The 21,933-nt window shown below is 37.2% G+C and overlaps 2 protein-coding genes across 7 annotated transcripts in view; one reads left to right on the forward strand and one right to left on the reverse strand.

The window, feature by feature from the left end:
- Positions 1 to 19,997, reverse strand: part of ITGB3BP (integrin subunit beta 3 binding protein) — a 102,789-nt gene extending 82,792 nt beyond the window's left edge. For all 4 annotated transcript variants that reach the window (XM_030812946.1, XM_030812947.1, XM_003265175.3 and 1 more), the window contains exons 1-2: positions 19,606 to 19,997; positions 10,251 to 10,293 (exon numbers count right to left, since the gene is read on the reverse strand). In XM_030812946.1, coding sequence (XP_030668806.1) covers positions 10,251 to 10,293; positions 19,606 to 19,976 — 414 coding nt within the window. In that variant the 5' untranslated portion in view covers positions 19,977 to 19,997. The remainder of the gene's footprint in view (positions 1 to 10,250; positions 10,294 to 19,605) is intronic.
- EFCAB7 (EF-hand calcium binding domain 7) overlaps positions 19,818 to 21,933 on the forward strand; it is a 65,211-nt gene continuing 63,095 nt past the window's right edge. Inside the window, exon 1 of one of the 3 annotated variants that reach the window (XM_030812940.1) lies at positions 19,818 to 20,111. Coding sequence is in view for 1 of the 3 variants with exons in the window: in XM_030812939.1 (XP_030668799.1) it covers positions 20,009 to 20,046 (38 nt within the window). In the remaining 2 variants the exon portion in view is untranslated. The remainder of the gene's footprint in view (positions 20,112 to 21,933) is intronic. The other 2 variants (XM_030812941.1, XM_030812939.1) reach the window with 2 other exon arrangements.

The following is a 21,933-nucleotide window of genomic DNA, read 5'->3' on the forward strand; positions in this document are numbered from 1 at the left end:
ATTGGGTGACATGTGTCTCATCCTCGGGGGGAGACTAAGAAAAGGAAGATAAGTGTTATCTAAGTCACTCAGGAGCTTTTATATAGGTGCAAAAAATGTATGTCAAAGTGGCCACAAGACTGATTAATAAGAGATGGACAAATGTAGCTCGATGTTTACTGACAGAAACTAAAGCTTTCTGCAAAAGTCTGAATTCATGAAGAGAGAAGGACAGAAGGTAGGCTGAGTGTGTACCTGTCTGTTCTTTTCTTGATCCCTTCCCCATCTTCCAGAACTGCAGGAGACTGAGCTCCCTTGGACTCTGATGACTTTATCACTGGGGTGTGTTTATTTGATGGTCAATTTGCTGTACTGGGCACTTCTTTTCTGTTGCACTATCGTAACATATGCTTTTCCTTTCCCCTCCCTTTTTCTTTTTTCCAAGAAAATACAATGAATAAATACTTATTGGTATTGGGGAAAAAAACAGAAAACAAAAAAAGATATACAATTATAAACATAAACGTATCTAACAGGAGAGGCCCAAAATACATAAAACAAAAATTGGCAGAATTGGAAGGGAGAGATTGAAAATTCAACTATAATAGTTGGAAACTTCAATTCCCTGCATTCAATAATGAATAGAAAACCTAGATAGAAAATCAGCAAGGAAACAAAATTTGAACAAAACTATATACCAACTAGACTTAACAGACATCTATAGAACCCTCCCCCAACAACAGCAGAATACACATTCTTCTGAAGTGCACATAAAACATTTGGCAGGATAACAACATGTTGGGCCACAAAACAGGTCTCAACACATTTAAAATGATGAAAATAATACAATGTTCTCATAAAGAATGTTCTCTGGTCACATGGAATGACAATAAAAATAACAGAAGAAAACTTAGAAAATACACAAATATGTGTAAATCAAACAACACACTGCTAAATAACCAATGGGTCAAAGAAGGAATTTTTTTAAAACTTAAAAAACACATTAAGAACAAAACGCAACAAAACATACAAAAACTTAATGGGATGTAGTGAAAGTGGTACTCCGAGGGAAATTTATAGCTGCAAATAACTATGTTAAAAGAGAGAGCTCTCAAATCAATAACCTAAGCTTCCACTTTAAGACACCAGAAAAAGAAAAGCAAACTAAACCCAAGGCAAGCAGAAGGGAAAAAAAAAGACAATTAAAGAGAAAACAAATGAAATGGAGAAAAAACAATAGAGATCAGTGATGGTGATTCCAAAAGTCAGTACTTTGAGAAGATCAACAAAATTGGCAAATCTTTAGCTAGACTGATGAAGGAAGGAAGAAAAGGAGGGAGGGAGGGTGGAAGGAAGGAAGGGATGGGGAGTCAAATTATAAAATCAGGAATGAAAAAGGGATGTTACTACTGGCCTTGCAGAAATAAAAGAAATCATAAAGGACTACTATGACCAACTGCATGCTAACAAATTAGATAATCTAGATGAAATAGGCAAATTTCCAGAAACACATAACATACCAGGATTGAATTATGGAGAACTGGAAAATCTGAATAAATCAACAGCATGTAAAGACATAGAGTTAATATTCAAAAAATTTACAACAAAGAAAAGCCCAGGACCAGGTAGCTTCACTGGTGAATTCCACTAGCGTTTTTTTTTTTTTCTTGAGATAGAGTTTCACTGTTTTTGCCCAGGCTGGAGTGCAATGGCGCGATCTTGGCTCACCACAACCTCCGTCTCCCGGATTCAAGCAATTCTCCTGCCTCAGCTGGGATTACAAGCATGTGCCACCACGCCCGGCTAATTTTGTATTTTTTAGTAGATACGGGGGTTTCTCCATGTTGGTCAGGCTGGTCTCGAACTCCCAGCCTCAGGTGATCCGCCCGCCTCGGCCTCCCAAAGTGCTGGGATTACAGGTGTGAGCCACTGCACCCAGCCTTTCTACTAATGTTTAAAGAAGTGACACCAAGTATTCTCAAACTCTCCAAAAATATGAGGAAACACTTCCTAATTCTTTGAAGCCAGTATTATCCTGATACCAGAACATTACAGACCCAAATCCCTTATAAATATAGATGTAGAAATCCTGGCAAATTGAAATCAGCAGCATAAAAGAATTATATGTCATACCCAAGCAGAATTTATCCAAGGAAAGCAAGGTTGGTTCAACGTACAAATATCAATCAATGTAATACACTATATTAAGAGAATAAAAGAAAAAAAGCACACATGATCATCTCAATTATGCAGGAAAAGTAACTGACAAAAATCTAACATCCTTTCATGATAAAAACACTCAACAGCCTAGGAATAGAACAGAATTTTCTCAATCTGATAAAAGACACGTATGAAAAACTCAGAGCTAACATCATACTTAATGATGAAAGACTGGATTTTTTCCCTCTAAGATCGGGTACAAGAAAAGGATGTCTGCTCTTGCCACTTCTACTTAATATTGTTCAGGAGGTTCTGGCCAAAGCAATGGGCACGAAAAAGAAATAAAAGGCGTAGATTGCAAAAGAAGTAAAACTATCCCTACCTGCAGATGACCTGACCTTATATACAGAATACCCTAAGTAGGGCAGGGGGGGCTTTGGCTCATGCCTGTAATCCCAGCACTTTGGGAGGCCGAGACGGGCGGATCACCTGAGGTCAGGAGTTCGAGGCCAACATGGCCAATGTGGTGAAACCCTGTTTCTACTAAAACACAAAATTTAGCTGGGCGTGGTTGTGTGCACCTGTAGTCCCAGGTACTTGGGAGGCTGAGGCAGGAGAACTGCTTGAACCCAGGAGGCAGAGGTTGCAGTGAGCCAGGATCGCGCCATTGCACTCCAGCCTGGGCAACAGAGCAAGGCTCCGTCTCAAAACAAGAAAAAAGGAAACCTCCAAATTACTAATGCTAATAAATGGGTTCAGCAAAGCAGCAGGATATATGATCCATATGTAAAAATCAGTTGTATTTCTATACATTAGCAGTGACTAATCTAAAAATGAAATTATAAAGCAATTCCATTAATAGCATAAAAAGAATAAAATACTCAGGAATAAATTTAATCAGAAAACTATAAGACTTGTATACTAAAACGATGAAACATTATTGAAAGACATTAAGCGAGATCTAAATAAATACAAATATATCTCATGTTCATGGTTTGGATGACTTACTATTATTGTTAAGATTGCAAATTTCCCTACTGAATCTGCAAATTTGATGTAATCCTTATCAAAATTCCAATGTTTTTTTCCCAGAAGTGGACTAACTGACCCCAAAATTCATATGGAATTACAAAGGATACAGAATAGCCAAATCAATCTTGAAAAAGAACAACAAAGTTAAAGGACTCATACTTCCTGATTTCAAACTTATAATCAAAACGTTTTTTGATCTTAGAAACTTACAGTAATGAAGACCGCAAGGTAGTGGCATAAACACATATATATAGATAAGACAAATGGAATTTATCTGGGAATTCTGAAATAAATCCATACATTTCTGATCACTTGATTTTTAACAAAGGTGCCAAGGCTGTTCAATAAAAGAAACAATAGTCGTTTCAGCAAATGGTAGGGACCAGATTCATTTTTTTACATGTGGATATCTGTTTCAGTAACTGGTTATATACATGCAAAATAATGAATCTAGTCCCTACCCTTGAATCAAGTACAAAAATTAACTCAAAATGGAAGACCTAAATGAATGAGTTAATACTATAAAACTCTTAGAAACGTAGATAAAAACCTGTTTCCATGGATTACACGTTTCTCGGATATGACATCAAAAGGACAATCAAAGAAAAAAATAGGTAAATTGAATCTTGAAAATGTTATGCTAAATGAAAGAAGCCAGACACAAAATTATGAGACTCCATTTATATGAAATATTCAGAAGAAGACCTATACAGACAGAAAGTAGATTAGTGGTTTCCAGGGGGAGGGGGAGAGGAGGAAATTGAGACTAACTGCTAATAGGTATGGGGTTTCCTTTTGGGGTGAGAGAAATGTTCTAGGATTGGAGAGATTAAGTTAGGCAATGGGAATAATCTGACTTAGAAGTGTCTTACTGCCATGCATGGTGGCTCACACCTGTAATCCTAGCACTTTGGGAGGCCGAGATGGGCAGATTACTTGAGCTCAGGAGTTTGAGATCAGCCTGGACAACACGGCGAAACTAAAAAAAAATACAAAAAATTAGCTGGGCATGGAGGCCCGTGCCTGTAGTCCCAGCTACCCAGGAGGCTGAGGTGAGACGATTGCTCGAGCCCAGAAGGTTGAGGCTGCAGTGAGCTGTGATCACACCAATGTACTCCAGCTGGGCAACAGAGTGAGACCCTGTCTTGAGAAAAAAAAAAAAAAAAAGGTGTCTTACTAATAAGTTATGGAGTACTCTTGACTGGATATCTATATATAAATCAGCAAACCTCCCCAACAAAACCTGCACCACTACTCCTCTGGCAGGAAGCCTACTGAGCTGGCCTTGGTAAGAAGTATGCTCTTCTCTTCCCAACTGTAGCATCTTCTATTCTCTCTCTGAAGTGGCCGGAAAAAGACTGGGTCAAGCTGGCTTGGTATAGGGCCAGGTAGCCAGTTGTCCATATAAATTCATCTGGACTGCCATTGGCAACAGTTTGTAATATATAATTCATCTTCATTCCTGAAAATCCATCTAGGAACAATGCTTGGAGAGCAACAACTCAAGCAGCCCAAATACAGTAGATGATTATAAATTGGAACTTTCTTCACCTCCTTACAACACCCAACAATTTGTGAGGTTCAGCAACTTGTGGTACTGGCAGTATACATTCCGTACATTATAGGAAGAACACAGGGTAAGGTCCATATCTCTGCTTCCCTCATTAGAAGAGGTGTATTAGTCTGTTTTCATGCTGCTGATAAAGACATACCCGACACTGGAAGGAAAAAGAGGTTTAATTGCACTTACAGTTCCACATGGCTTGGAAGGCCTCAGAATCATGATGGGATGCGAAAGGCACTTCTTTTTTTTTTAATACTTTAAGTTTTAAGGTACATGTGCACAATGTGCAGGTTAGTTACATATGTATACATGTGCCATGTTGGTGTGCTGCACCCATTAACTCATCATTTGACATTAGGTATATTTCCTAATGCTATCCCTCCCCCCTCCTCCCACCCCACAACAGGCCCTGGTGTGTGATGTTCCCCTTCCTGTGTCCATGTGTTCTCATTGTTCAATTCCCACCTACCAGTGAGAACATGCGGTGTTTGGTTTTTTGTCCTTGCGATAGTTTACTGAGAATGATGGTTTCCAGCTTCATCCATGTCCCTACAAAGGACATGAACTCATCCTTTTTTATGGCTGCATAGTATTCCATGGTGTATATGTACCACATTTTCTTAATCCAGTCTATCATTGTTGGACATTTGAGTTGGTTCCAAGTCTTTGCTATTGTGAATAGTGCCACAATAAATATATGTGTGTGTGTGTCTTTATAGCAGCATGATTTATAATCCTTTGCGTATATACCCAGTAATGGGATGGCTGGGTCAAATGGTATTTCTAGTTCTAGATCCCTGAGGAATTGCCATACTGACTTCCAAAATGGTTGAACTAGTTTACAGTCCCACCAACAGTGTAAAAGTGTTCCTATTTCTCCACATCCTCTCCAGCACCTGTTGTTTCCTGACTTTTTAATGATCGCCATTCTAACTGGTGTGAGATGGTATCTCATTGTGGTTTTGATTTGCATTTCTCTGATGGTCAGTGATGATGAGCATTTTTTCATGTGTCTTTTGGCTGCATAAATGTCTTCTTTTGAGAAGTGTCTGTTCATATCCTTCACCCACTTTTTGATGGGGTTGTTTTTTTCTTGTAAATTTGTTGGAGTTCATTGTAGACTCTGGATATGAGCCCTTTGTCAGATGGGTAGATTGCAAAAATTTTCTCCCAATCTGTAGGCTGCCTGTTCACTCTGATGATAGTTTCTTTTGCTGTGCAGAAACTCTTTAGTTTAATTAGATCCCATCTGTCTATTTTGGCTTTTGTTGCCATTGCTTTTGGTGTTTTAGACATGAAGTCCTTGCCCATGCCTACGTCCTGAATGGTATTGCCTAGGTTTTCTTCTAGGGTTTTTATGGTTTTAGGTCTTACATTTAAGTCTTTAATCCATCTTGAATTAATTTTTGTATAAGGTGTAAGGAAGGGATCCAGTTTCAGCTTTCTACATATGGCTAGCCAGTTTTCCCAGCACCATTTATTAAATAGGGAATCATTTCCTCATTTCTTGTTTTTGTCAGGTTTGTCAAAGATCAGATAGTTGTAGATATGCGGCATTATTTCTGAGGGCTCTGTTCTGTTCCATTGGTCTATATCTCTCTTTTGGTACCAGTACCATGCTGTTTTGGTTACTGTAGCCTTGTAGTATAGTTTGAAGTCAGGTAGCGTGATGCCTCCAGCTTTGTTCTTTTTGCTTAGGATTGACTTGGCGATGCGGGCTCTTTTCTGGTTCCATATGAACTTTAAAGTAGTATTTTCCAATTCTGTGAAGAAAGTCATTGGTAGCTTGATGGGGATGGCATTGAATCTATAAATCTCCTTGGGCAGCATGGCCATTTTCACGATATTGATTCTTCCAACCCATGAGCATGGAATGTTCTTCCATTTGTTTGTATCCTCTTTTATTTCATTGAGCACTGGTTTGTAGTTCTCCTTGAAGAGGTCCTTCACATCCCTTGTAAGTTGGATTCCTAGGTATTTTATTCTCTTTGAAGCAATTGTGAATGGGAGTTCACGCATGATTTGGCTCTCTGTTTGTCTGTTATTGGTGTGTAAGAATGCTTCTAATTTTTGCACATTGATTTTGTATCCTGAGACTTTGCTGAAGTTGCCTATCAGCTTAAGGAGATTTTGGGCTGAGACGATGGGGTTTTCTAGATATACAATCATGTCATCTGCAAACAGGGACAATTTGACTTCCTCTTTTCCTAATTGAATACCTTTTATTTCCTTCTCCTGCCTGACTGCCCTGGCCACAACTTCCAACAGGATGTTGAATACGGGTGGTGAGAGTCCCTTTGAAAACTGGCATCCTTGTCTTGTGCCAGTTTTCAAAGGGAATGCTTCCAGTATTTGCATTTCTGTGGGATCAGTGGTGATATCCCCTTTATCATTTTTTATTGCGTCTATTTGATTCTTCTCTCTTTTCTTCATTAGTCTTGCTAGCGGTCTATCAATTTTGTTATCTTTTCAAAAAACCAGCTCCTGGATTCACTGATGTTTTGAAGGGTTGTGTCTCTATTTCCTTCAGTTCTGCTCTGATCTTAGTTATTTCTTGCCTTCTGCTAGCTTTTGAATGTGTTTGCTCTTGCTTTTCTAGTTCTTTTAATTGCGATGTTAGGGTGTCAATTTTAGATCTTTCCTGCTTTCTCCTGTGGGCACTTAGTGCTATAAATTTCCCTCTACACACTGCTTTGAATGTGTCCCAGAGATTCTGGTATGTTGTATCTTTGTTCTCGTTGGTTTCAAAGAACATCTTTATTTCTGCCTTCATTTCGTTACGTACCCAGTAGTCATTCAGGAGCAGGTTGTTCAGTTTCCATATAGTTGAGCAGTTTTGAGTGAGTTTCTTAATCCTGAGTTCTAGTTTGATTGCACTGTGGTCTGAGAGACAGTTTGTTATAATTTCTGTTCTTTTACATTTGCTGAGGAGTGCTTTACTTCCAACTATGTGGTCAATTTTGGAGTAGGTGTGGTGTGGTGCTGAGAAGAATGTATACTCTGTTGATTTGGGGTGGAGAGTTCTGTAGATGTCTATTAGGTCCACCTGGTGCAGAACTGAGTTCAATTCCTGGATATCCTCATTAACTTTCTGTCTCGTTGATCTGTCTAATGTTGACAGTGGGGTGTTAAAGTCTCCCATTATTATTGTGTGGGAGTCTAAGCCTCTTTGTAGGTCACTCAGGACTTGCTTTATGAATCTGGGTGCTCCTGTATTAGGTGCATATATATTTAGGATAGTTAGCTCTTCTTGTTGAATTGATCCCTTTACCATTATGTAATGGCCTTCTTTGTCTCTTTTGATCTTTGTTGGTTTAAAGTCTGTTTTATCAGAGACTAGGATTGCAACCCCTGCCCAAAAGGCACTTCTTACATGGCAGTGGCAAGAGAAAATGCGCAAGATGCAAAAGTGGAAACCCCTGATAAAACCATCAGGTCTAGTGAGCCTTATTCACTACCATGAGGACAGTATAGGGGAAACCGCCCCTGTGATCCAAATTATCTCCCACTGGGTCCCTCCCACAACACGTGGGAATTACGGGAGTACAATTTGATGAGATTTGGGTGAGGACACACACAGTAAGCCGTTATCAAGAGCCATAAGAAAATGGCATTTGAACCTTGCCCAAACATCATGAAGCATTAATCTCCATGAAGAGCTGTAGCTGTATTATGAACACTGGGAGTTAGGAGTTCCAAATATCTCTGGATATGGCCATTGCTTAGGATGAACAGGCTCCACTTCAACCAACTGGCATATAAGGGCCAATCACTTTCCCTTAGAAACCAGAGCCTTCCCCCTTCAGCAACATAAAATGACCACAAAGTTACTACTAGTTCCACTATAGCTTCACAACAATTAAGTAGTCCTAAAATTGTAGGTATATATTTTGAATGTCCAATTTCCTTTTGCATGGGTTAAAGCAGCCTCAATGGGGCCATGGGCCATGTAAGTATATAATTGGGAGCCAGGTTGCTTCAGGGCTAAGTTGTTACTAGAGTAGACGAAGTGTGTATGTAGCCATGGAGAGAAGCCCAGACTTAACACCAGAACAGAACAAAAGCTGTTAGCTCTAAGATGTAAATATAGAGCTTCAAACAAATGATAAGGCAAGAGGACAAAGCTGAAAATACCAGAAACTGGTCAGGAAATAGAAAGGCCCAAGCTAGTATGCTAGGAACCTCCTTTGGGCAGATGTGGTCATGTAGTACCAAGCTAAATCAACTGGTACTGCTAAATCAGTTGGTACAAGTTTAAATCAATTTAAGTTCTGTTGAAAGGTACAGAACTGGGCCAAATATAACAACGTATTTTTCTAATACAGGATATCAGCTGTGGCACTGGCTACCTTGACACATCTTCATCTGAAGAAAAAATACAAAGAAAGCCTGCCATGATGACAATTTACTTCATGAAGAGAATGGGTTCTGAAACGGTCATTCTTTTCCATTTAAACAATGTTACCATCTCCCAAAGAACAGCTTTGGGGCAGGAAAGAACAGTATTTCATTTCAAGCTGGACTACTCATCTACCAAAATACCATTCTGACCAAAGAAACAGATGCAGAATTACAGTCACAGCTGCATTCTGCACAGAACAAGTTGGATAATGGTATTCTAAATTGCTAATTATACTGTTAATGATTTTTTTAGTGTCATTGCAGTACTTTTCCACCTTTGTTTAAAAATTTTTAAAAAGCATGTAGCAAGTTTTCTAAATGGTAAATTTCTGTTTTGTTAAACACCAGTGAGTCTTCCAAAGAAAAATTCCATATAAAACCCATTTATTGAAATGGCATTCATATGTGAATTTGGAGGAGCCTACTTATTGACTAGCTATTTGTTTTAATTTACTTTCTCACCAATTTACCTGCATTTAAGATTACTGAGGTCATAAGTATCTCAGTATTAGTGTTTCCATCTAGATCCATAGTTGGTATGAAAAGATAATAAACTAACATATGTCATGATATGCTGGCACTGGGAATGTGCTACAACTCAATTTACAAAAAGTAATGGCAACAGTACAATTTAATTTTCATTGTGATAACCGTGGTGCAATTTATTACAGTGTTAGTATTATGCTGTTTAATCCATGCCAGCATAGCTGAGGAAGGTAATTACATTTTTGATATAAAAATGCTACTAACGTTTCCATTTCATTTTAGCAGATGATAGTATGCAGATTAAAAGTACTGCCATTGTCCGATATTGTTTCTTGTACGTTTAAGTGGCAGACTATTTTTTTCCACAAATAGTGAATTAATTTTTACTAAATTATTTCATTAAGGTTTTTAAACAATTGATTTGCTTAACTGAACACCTCAAGCTGGCCAGAAACTTCCACATATTAGATTTACAAAAACTAAAATATCTTATATGCAGAAAGTGGTGTACCAATCACAATTACATCACATTGTGTCTTGATTATTTTAATATTTAATGAGGTAAATCAGTAGTTAAAAACTGAAAACACAATCTTATGCAATGACAAACTTTTAAGCAAATACTTACATTTTCTTCTAACAGATCATCCAATTTCAGTGATCTTTTAACACTACAAACAAAAAATTTAAAGAAATTTTAGATTTGACATGCTTTATTTAAAGTAGCCCAATAATTAAGGGGAAGATATATAAACAAAGATTCTTAGTTCTACCAACCAATTTTTATATTATGTATTAAAGCAGAATACCATATGAAGAAAGCAATTATTTATGATGACAGGTTTGATTCTAATTGCGTATCTCTAAATGGGATCATAATTAAACATTTAAATGTTTCTTTAAAAAAATATATGCAGTTATATATACAAGGACTACCATACAATTTAAACATCAGTCATATTATAAAAACTCTTATAATAGTATGTTTGTCTGCTTTAAAATACCACTATTACAATATCATATATAAGAGCAAAATTTTATTTTTGTGTATTTATTTATGCACTTTCAGTGGAGATGTTGAAAGTATAGTACAGAAACAGTGCACTAGGTGTTAAAGGTATGAGCATGGTGAAAAAGTTTTGCACACTATTCTAGCTTTAAACATGATTCAGTGCAACCAGACTATGACTTAACTGAAGAACAGATGCTCTATGTCTTTATAAGTCCCCAATCCATAAGAAACTATTTTTTGTTTCCTTCACTAAACTGATTCAGGAATATGCCAGGCTCCCTGTGTGCAAAATCTGTTCTGCTAAACTGGATGCCCAGCTGTTGGTGACAATGCTTAGAAAGGGAAGCTGAATATTTATAATACTTTATTTCATACAGCTGTCTTCTAAAGAGCAGTGATCAACATTTTATTGAATGCAGACTAAATGTTCAAAGGAGAAAAAGGTCAATATAAATTAAAACTAGTTTTCTCAGTGACAAATGCAGTGTTAAAAGTATCTTCTTGATTACTGAGAAATAGAAATAGAATTAAAATATTAAAGAATTAGAGCATAAAGCAAAAAGATTGTACTATATTATATTACAGAAATCCCCCAAAAGTTTGTATTGATCTTAGAAAATGAGTATTTGTAAGTAACTATTGATTTACAAAGGATAAGAATAAGAAAAAATAGAAGAGATGGTCAATCTAAGAAAATCATTGAACAGTAAATATTAAGTATAAAAATTTAATCTATCTAAAAGATTATTTTGCTACTATATCCACATTAGCCTATCACAACATTATTTCTTGAGATTAAACTGGTTTAAAGAATTATTTATGCTTTTAGAAATCCACTTAATATCAATTTAATCTGATTTCCCAATGAGGCAAGAAGAAAACAGGTACAAACAAACTAAAATGCAGATAATTTTTTTAAATTTATATTTAGCTTTGGAATACATATTGCCCTATTTGGGTATGTAAGATGTTCTGGTATTTATAACACTTCAAAAATAGAAATTAGGCCAGGCGTGGTGGCTCACGCCTGTAATCCCAGCACTTTGGAAGGCTGAGGTGGGTGGATCACCTGACGTCAGGAGTTCGAGACCAGCCTAACATGGTGAAACCCTGTCTGTACTAAAAATACAAAATATTAGCCTAGTGTGGTGGTGTATGCCTGTAATCCCAACTACTCCCAAGGCTGAGGAAGGAGAATCACTTGAACCCGGGAGGCAGAGGTTGCAGTGAACGGAAATCGTGCCATTGCACTCCAGCCTGGGCAACAAGAGCAAAACTGTCTCAAAAAAAACACAGAAATTAAAAAACTAAAGTTAAATAGTACAGCATTTCTTATCCTTTGTTTCTAAATGCTATTAAGATGCAATACTATCTTTTAGAAGGAGACAAATTCTATCCTGCTATTAACTGTTCAAAATATTGCTTTATTATCAATGGTTAATTCTTACAGAAAGTAACTAAATGTTTGCTTTTAAAAAGTTTACAGATTAGGCCCCAGGTTGATCTAAGAAACCCAAGGAAATGTGTAAAAAATAGTAAACAAGAAAGTAAGCTGAGTTAAAATAGGCTGTCATCTCCCACTTTATGTTTGGTGACAATCTAAAAATATTATTTACTGAGGGTAGTGTAGTATTCAGATAATTCAGACATCTAATAACCAAAAGTTATAATACTTAAAAGAATCCTTAAAAGATATAATAGACAAGACTAGAAGAAATCTAAGAAATCACTTAGTTCAGCCAATAGGGAAAACAGTCTGTGCAACTTGCCTACTGTCACACATCTTGAGGGAGAGAAACTGAGATCTCAGGCCCTGTGAGTAATAAATCTTTACTGAATTGAGGGGAAGGGAATTAAAGAAGGGGAAAGAAGAGCAAACCCACTACAGAGTTTATGACCATCTATTCTTAACATTATATTAGAACTGGGCCCAACCACTCTTTTACAACTAACACAATCATGAGAATATACTAAATTTATTACTTTACTGTTAGTAGGAATAGAAGAGACGGATGAAACATATGAAGGAAAAATAGGTAAAATTTGATTAGATATATGGGATATTTTCCTAAAATATTTACTCTTCTATTACCAGTATTAGCTAACAAAAGTGATATCTATCTGGTAGTTCTGTAAAGTTATAAGCAGCTCCTGTGGCTACTATCTTGGTTTAAAAAAGTGGGCACACAAAATTGGACAAAAGACTTGAATATACATTTCTCCAAAGCAATATACTAATGACCAATAAGCACATGAAAAGATGCTCAACATCTCTAATCATTAGGGAAATGCAAATCAGAACCACAATGAAATATTACTTCACAACCTATTAGGATAGCTACTATTAAAAAATAAAATAAAAAAAAAAAACAGAAAACAAGTGTTGGTGAGGATGTAGAGAAACTAGAATCCCTGTGCACTGCTGGTGGGAATGTAAAATGGTTTAGCAGCTATGGAAAACAGTATGGCAGTTCCTCAAAGAATTAAAAATAGAATTACCATATGATTCCATGATTCCGCTTCCCAAAATAATTGAAAGCTGGGACACAAACAGATATTTGTACACCAGTGTTCATAGCAGCATTGCTCACAATAGCCAAAAGGTAGAAAAGCAACCCAGCCAGGCGCGGTGGCTCACGCCTGTAATCCCAGCACTTTGGGAGGCCGAGGCGGGCGGATCACGAGGTCAGGAGATCCAGACCATCCTGAACACAGTGAAACCCCGTCTCTACTAAAAATACAAAAAATTAGTCGGGCGTGGTGGCGGGCGCCTGTAGTCCCAGCTACTCCGGAGGCTGAGGCAGGAGAATGGCGTGAACCCCGGGGGGGGCGGAGCCTGCAGTGAGCTGAGATCGTGCCACTGCACTCCAGCCTGGGCGACAGCGAGACTCTGTCTCAAAAAAAAAAAAAAAAAAAGAAAAGCAGCCCAAATACCCACTGACAGATGAACCGATAAACAAAATGCGATATATACATAAAACAAAATCTTATTCAGCTTTAAAAAAAAAAGAAATGAAATTTGACATGTGCTACAACATGGATAAACCTTGAAGACATTATGCTAAGTAAAATAAGCCAGTCACAAAAGGACAAATATTGTATGATTCCACTCATAGGAGAGTAGTCAAGTTCATGGAGACAAAAAATAGAATGGTGGTTGCCAGGGGCTAGAGGGAGTGAGGAACGGGAAATTACTGTTTAATGGGTACAGAGTTTGTTTTACAAGATGAAAAAAATTCTAGAAATGAATGGTGGTGATGGTTGCACAACAAGGTAAACATTCTTAATGTCACTGAATTGGACACCTAAAAAATGATTAAAACAGTAAATTTTGTTACAATTTAGCACAATTTAAAAACAGATAATTTTTTAAAGGGTATCTACCTATTGTGTCCTAATTACTTCCCTTTTACAGGTAACATCTCTGTGGGTGACTTCTAACTTCCAACTTACCCAAATTTCCACCTATGCCCATAATTTACAAGTTATATTCTATTTCTAGGTATACTAGGTTTAGATTCACTGGGATCAAAATTTTGGTTGCTACCAGAATTACTGCTGTTGAGAATTTTAAAAAGATAGAAAGCATTTGACATGCAATTTTATAGAGAGAGTAACTATGTTTGTATAATTATATTATTTTCTAAGACTGACTTCCTCTTTTCTATTTAGCTTAACACATGGTAGTATCCTGAATAGGATTCTCTGGTTCATCAGAACAGAACAAGTAAATGCGTTTTATTATACAATGTTATTGACTAACATCAGTTACAATATTAAATAAATTATTCTAGGAAAAAAAACCCTATCATTTGATTCCTAATAAAAAACCAGGAATGACACCTCAGAAAATCACAAAATTTTATGATTTGAGGTTCTCTTATAGAACTTTTAAAATATTAGTTTAAATACAATTTTGAATAACAGGACTGAGGGGAAGAATGGGGGGTAAAGAATAAACTTAGTAAAGCAGTTAAGACTCAGGGAGCCTTCATCCTATGCCAAATTCTTCCCTAAGGTTGGGCAAATCACATAATCTCACTAAGCTTCATAAAGTTGATAATAACACAGGCCTGTAAAGTAGTAAGAAATTTCTGAGTGGAAGATAAAAATATCACTGAGTATTTCAGTGCTTCCATTTACTCCACACTATAATAGAGATGATAATATTGCCAGCTACAACTTCACAGGAGTGTTTAGAGGATTACTGAGTATGCTTGTGAGATTCTTAGAAATCCTTTGATGAAAGGCAATGGCCAAATTCACATCCCACGTGACTCCTTAAATGTAAACTGAGATATGTGAAATGATTTATTTTCCATTCTATGTATGGGAATGAGCAAAGATGGGAGAAGAATCTATTATCCTCTCTGCATTCTCCTTTTCATTCAAGCCTATGCTTTTTGTGTTCAAATTAATAACAGTATTAGCTACTAATACTGTTATTAATCATTCATTTAGATGCTTTCATATTGACCATACTGTTATTAAATACTGCCACATACATACATATAAAGGAAGGACATAAGTATGTCCTTTGTAAGAGTCTCTATTGAAAGCACTCAGGTGTATCAGAATTAAAAATGGCAGATGGGTAACAGACTTTTTTCTGTATGAATTTTATTTCACAACATAAACATAATAACAAAAAACTAACACTGAAACCTACCATACCTTTGAGACTCTGACAGAATTATCTCTAATAAGTTTCTACTGACACTGTCCTGTTTGCACTAGGAAAGCTTCAACTCTACTCAACAGCACTTGTGCATGACCCTCTCACTAAACTTATGTTGAAACTATTTATGTTCGTTTTTCTTCCCCAGACTAAAATATATATATTTATTTATTTATTTATTTATTTTTTGAGACAGAGTCTCGCTATCGTCCAGGCTGGAGTGCAGTGGCGTGATCTCGGCTCACTGCAGGCTCCGCCCCCTGGGGTTCACGCCATTCTCTTGCCTCAGCCTCCCGAGTAGCTGGGACTACAGGCGACCGCCACCTTGCCCGGCTAATTTTTTGTATTTTTAGTAGAGATGGGGTTTCACCGTGTTAGCCAGGATGGTCTCGATCTCCTGACCTCGTGATCCGCCCGCCTCGGCCTCCCAAAGTGCTGGGATTACAGGCGTGAGCCACTGCGCCTGGCCAGACTAAAATATTTATATCATTAGCACTGTGTCTGCTAACTGGTAGATTACGAGTTCTAAAAATGCTTGAACTGTATCTTCCACTAAAGTTAAAACTCCTAGATAGCACAGTATCTATTAATATTTGAATCCCCAAAGCCTGATACAGTGATTGGCATACAAGTGTTATATAAACTAATAATCTGTTTAATTAATTGCATTTATTTTTTAGTTTGAAACACCAATCTCAAATTCAAGAATATATTTAGTTCCTTCAGTTTTCTATGATGCTCCAATTTTGTGGACTAAAATAATTTTGGTTTAAAATTCCTAGATAAGACTTTTTTTTTGTTTGTTTAAAGATATTCCCATCAACCATACTTAAGTTTAAATACAGAGCCTGGCGCAGTGAGTTTCGCCTGTAATCCCAACACTTTGGGAGGCTGAGGTGGGTGGATCCCTTGAGACCAGGAGTTCGAGACCAGCTTGGCCAACATAGGGAGATCCCAACTCCACAAAAAAATACAAAAAAAAATTAGACAGGTGTGGTGGTGGTGCATGCCTGTGGTCCCACGACTTGGGAGGATGAGGCGGGATCACTTGACTCCAGGAGGTCAAGGCTGCAGTGAGCCACGATCACACCATTGTACTCCCAGCCTGGGCTACAGAGCAAAACCCTGTTAAAAAAAAAAAAAAGTTCCCAAACAATGTCATCTGAACAGTCTTATCTCTAAGGTAGTCCTTTATGTTGATTTGTCTTAGCAGTTCTGAAACAAAAACTAAGCCGTATTTCTTCAACTATTGCCTCTCCTTCATTCTACCTTTCTGAGACTCTATTAAGAAATAATTTTACACTTTCTTCTTCTTTCACATCCCTAAACTCCTCTTTCATTTCATTGTTCTCTAAGCTGCCTTTTGGGCAATTTCTTCAGATTTATCTTTCAATTCTCTAATTCCTTACTCAGCTGTGCCTAATCTACTGTGTAAACCATCCATTAATTTTTTAAAACAATTCAATATGTTTTGGAGTAACTTTAAATTTTTCTACAATTATAAACTTTAAAAAAGCTCCAAGAATAAAAATTCTTGTTATCATCTACCCAGATTTACCACTTGCTTATATTTTGTCTCACGTGCTTTATCATTCTGTCGATACACATATATATGTTTATTATATATGCTTATTTTTCTAAACCATTGAGAACTTGGAGACACAGTACACCCTTACTCATAAATATCTCCATATATTTTGCTAAGAACAATTACATTAACACAATTATCAAAATAAAAAATCATCAATACATTATTATAATAAGCAGTCTGTAAAATTTTATCACTTGTCCCAATAATGTCCTTTATAGAAATTTCCACCCAAGTCTAGGATCCAGTCCTGGATCACTCATTGCATTTGGCTGTCTGCCTCTAGAACAGTTTCTCAACCTTTTGTTTTCCTTGACCTGGACATTTTTCACGACTGCAGGCCATTTTTATTTTTATTTTTGTAGACTGTCCCTCAATTTGGGCCTATCTGATATTTCCCCATGATTAGGTTATGCATATTTGGCATAAATATCACAGAAGTGATGCTGCATCCTCGTGAGAGCATAACTTGCACTTGATCTTGATGTATTGTAATATCAGTGATATAAATTTTGACCATAAAGATATTATCTTCCAGTTTTCTCCAATGTAGTAAATAAGAAATCTTATAAAGAGCCATAATGATCATTCCTTTTATATTTATTAGTTAGCATTATATTCCAAGAAAAGGCTTTCTGTTCTCCTTCCTTTATTCATTTATATCACTACAGTGTCACAGATTTTTTTTTTTTTTTTGAGACGGTGTCTCGCTCTGTCGCCCAGGCTGGAGTGCAGTGGGGCAATCTCGGCTCACTGCAAGCTCCGCCTCCCGGGTTCACGCCATACTCCTGCCTCAGCCTCTCTGAGTAGCTGGGACTACAGGCGCCCGCCACCACGCCCGGCTAATTTTTTTGTATTTTTTAGTAGAGATGGGGTTTCGCTGTGGTCTCGATCTCCTGACCTCGTGATCCGCCCGCCTCGGCCTCCCAAAGTGCTGGGATTACAAGCGTGAGCCACCGCGCCCGGCCAGTGTCACAGATTTTTATGTTAGCCAGTGGATTTTAAGCCATTCCTATCATTATTTTAGTTCAGTCATAGCTTGGAACAGAATAAAGTTAACTCTGGTAGAGAGTATCCTTGGCTGAATTAGCATGATGATGTACACTAACTAGAAAGACTAAGCAAATGGTACTTTTTAAAGGAAGCTTTATAAAGAAAAGGTAGAAGAAGAAAAAAGGTCTAGAATGGGATTTGGTTACTTAAAGCAAGAGCTACTAAAAAGACATGTATCTATCTACATAAAATGAAATCTTTCCAAAGTAGCAACTTTATCATTCAATTAATAAATACTTATTGAGCAACTATTTTATCAATGAGGACACTGAGTAACAATCTAAGGAGCACACAGCTGGTTAACAGACTCAAGATTCAAATCCTGGTTTGTCTTACTCCGAAGTCCATGATTTTTCCACTTCAAATCTTTAAAAAGTGAAGGTTTCAACCTAGATAAATGACTGTGCCACTAATTTTAGAATGTACACAGAGGAGCAAGATTGGAAGGGATGATTAGCCTAATGAAACCAACAGCAGCGTTTATCTAATTCATCTGTTTCCTTCAAAGGATCAAACAGAAGGCACAGAAAGCTACACTTACGGAGGACTTAAGTAATCTCTAAATCCTTTTAAAAAACATTTTAAGTAGTACATACTAAATGAATAAATGTAATACTAATGAATAATGGATTCTAATGAATAAATGTAAGCTGTGCAAGTTATAAAACATTAGAAAATAACCACCCATAAACTCACCACATAATTTAAGAACTAGATCATTACCAATATGACTGAGTATACATGCATCTATTTGCTCCCCCCAAAAGGCATTTATTAAACTGTATTTATCATTTCTCTGCCTTTTAACAATAATCTTATCATATACATATGTAGCCATAAGTAGCTTATTTTTGCTTGTTCTTAAGTTTTATAAGGATAACAAACGAAGTCTCATACAAATTGGTTCTTTCACTCATTATGTTAAGATTCATCCATCCACTCTATTGTCACTGAACATTTGCTGTTTCTTATTTTAGATTCATTTGGACCATATATATTTTCACAACTACTCATTGTTGTATTGAAGTTTTTTCCGCTCAAGGTTCTAAGAAATTAGAAAAAAGATAGATCACACCCTTCCATAAGTTATATTACACTTTTAGTCTTCCAAATACATACCAAATAGTCACCATTTCAATATCACTTAAAAATGAATCCACCTTCATATGTAACTTGCCAAGATAACTATTTGCACCACTCATTTATGACCTCACCAGTAACCACATTAAAAAAAAAACAATTTACTAACAATGATGGAGATTCTCTACTAACATGCCATTATGTTTTATGCATCACTTAACTGTTGATTTAGTCTTAAATCGCTTTGCTAAAACTTAGAAAATTAGCAAAGTAATTGCTAGTTTCACATATATATTAGCTATATATGTGAGATGTTAACCTCAACTTTAAGGTTGTATATTTATTACCAGAATATATTTATCTAAAAGCCTAATATAACATCTCCTGTGCATATGTTAGGAAGACAGTTGTCAAAAAGGTCTGACACAGTGGCTAATTCCCATAGTACCAGCACATTGGGAGGCTGAGGTGGAAGGATCACTTAAGCCCAGGACTTCAAGACCAGGCTGGGCAACACAGGGAGACACTGTCTTTACAAAATAAAAAAATTAGGCAGGGGAAGAGATACCTACGGCATTTTGAGATTCGGGGAAGCACCACTGCCGCTGAATAAAACGAACCGAGCAACTTCTGAAAACAGAAAATCCGCCAAAGGAAACGCCAAGGCATGAAAAGCGCGCGCTGGACGTTGCGTCACGCCCACCGCGGCCGGGCGGAAACATCCTCCCCGCGACGAAGGATCCGGGTGTGCGCGAGCAAAGGAGCGGGCGGGGAGTCTAGGCCCAGGACAGCACCTAGTTCCTGCTGGGTGTAACAAAGCCCCTTCTCTCACTACTCTGGCCATACCATCCCCGCGATAGAGGAGCAACACAGCTGTCTCTGTGCGCTCTGGATCAGCGCTTCCTAGATTTCTAGCCGGATCGTTTGGGGAAGGGCTCAGCATCTTATTTCCGGTGGCGGTGAGGTGCAGTTGCCATGGTGATTAGAGAAAGGCCCAGATCTGTCCAGCTGCGGTGAGAGGAACGCTGAATAGCCGAAGAGAATTGGCTGCGCTTCCTTGTTTGTGAGCTAGAATTAGGTAGCAAACAGCTCGCTGTCTGTCTCTTCGCTCCCTCTGTCCCTCTCTATGCAGCTGCTTCTCCTTCCCCTGCTTTGTCTACTTCTCTGTCATAAACATTTGGTCCATGTATGTACCTAAAATGTACATGTAAATGCGGTTTTATTTCCAGAGGAATACAAAAATAGAGAGATGGTGCCCGAGATTACCTGCGACGGTATTTCACTGTGTAGGGACGGCGACTGGATGGCTTTCTGTTTTCACTTGACCCTGTAGAAGCCTTAGGCACTTGTTAACAGTTTATTTTTCTTGCTATTGTGTGGCTGGTTATTTATGGAGCCGTTTGCTGCAATGTACTCTCTAGGCCCCTGTCTCAGTCTCGGGCCGGAGTTTTAAATAAGGGAGGTTCCCAAGTCTGCGAGGGGGTGCAATTATATGTTTATTTAAGCTTTAGTTTGGTTTCTCGTCACAGAAAGGAAAAGAATAAAATTCTGGCACATTTCTTCTTGGGATTTCCCTATGAGGGAGTTGCCTTGTTTGAAAAGAATATTTGAGGACGATCCTAAAATATACTTACATTTTAAAATTGCTTATTGCAAAGTGAAATTCATTCTCCCTTTCTTCTTGAAACAGTTTTCTTTCACATTTGTGAGGAGATGCATGCACACATATGTGTTTAGAACTCTGATGCTTAATTATAGTAATACCAATTTGCAGTAACCAGACTGTGACACCACATCCCTTTGGGTCTTTCTAAATCTGGTGTAATATGAAAGTGTCAGGTAGGCGGCCTGTGTATTATAAATAGGGTACTTCATCCATGATAAGCAATTATTATCTTTCTTTCCCAAGTGTAAATGATCTATATAATTCGGAAAGGTGCAAGTGATGTAGGCCTCCTGAGTAGGAATCCAATGAGTCCTGAAGGGGACCCTACCTGTGTCATCTTATTATTGAACTTGAAATATTCAATTTATTAGGTTGGAGATGTATTTTTAGAAATCAAAGCTGGGTAGAGTAATATTGGAAGCTGTTAGACCACCAGTACAATCTAATACCCCATAGTAACCATTGTTCAGTAAACCTATATCCACATTAACAAAGAAACTGTTCGTGAAATTTACAGCTTTTTGCCACCTACTGCTAGCTGGGTGACATCGCTACCCCTCAATTTCCTCATCTGTAAAACGGACAAAAAATTACCTGACCACTGTAATAGGGATAAGATAAGACAAGACGTATGACAGTTCTTTAAGCTCTTATGTACAGAGGTGCTATATAAACCCCAAATATTGTTATTAATAAAGGAACACAGTAAAACTATGATAATGCTATAAATGAGACTTTTAAAATATAGCTATTTGAAATGTGGGGCTTCATTATTGAGATGTTAATGAAATGATCTTGTTGATCCTGCTGTGGAAGATGGGTGTCAACTACCACTCATATCCAGATTCTCATTATTCTGGAGTTTCTCATTATCTGCAGTTTATCTAGCACGTACTACGTGTCAAGCAGTATTGTATATGCTTCACATGTATTAACTGATTCGCTCCTCTTAAAAACCTGATGAAGACTGTTATCTGACTTTCGTATTTTGAGAGAATAGATGTGTGCTTTTCCTTTGTTCAGTGATTCTTCTTTTGTATATATCTTTGTTCTTTTGGCTATTATCACATACTTGAACAATTATATATATACATATGTATATATCTAAAATTAGAAATTAACTGCCAAGGGCTTATTCTTGTTTAATATATAATACGTCCGTATACAACTATAATATTCATTTTTCTTCCACATATAAGACTTTTAATACCTTGATTTTTTCATATATGTTATA

The sequence above is a fragment of the Nomascus leucogenys genome, chromosome 5 (assembly GCF_006542625.1).
Source record: "Nomascus leucogenys isolate Asia chromosome 5, Asia_NLE_v1, whole genome shotgun sequence".
Classification (NCBI taxonomy): domain Eukaryota; kingdom Metazoa; phylum Chordata; class Mammalia; order Primates; family Hylobatidae; genus Nomascus; species Nomascus leucogenys.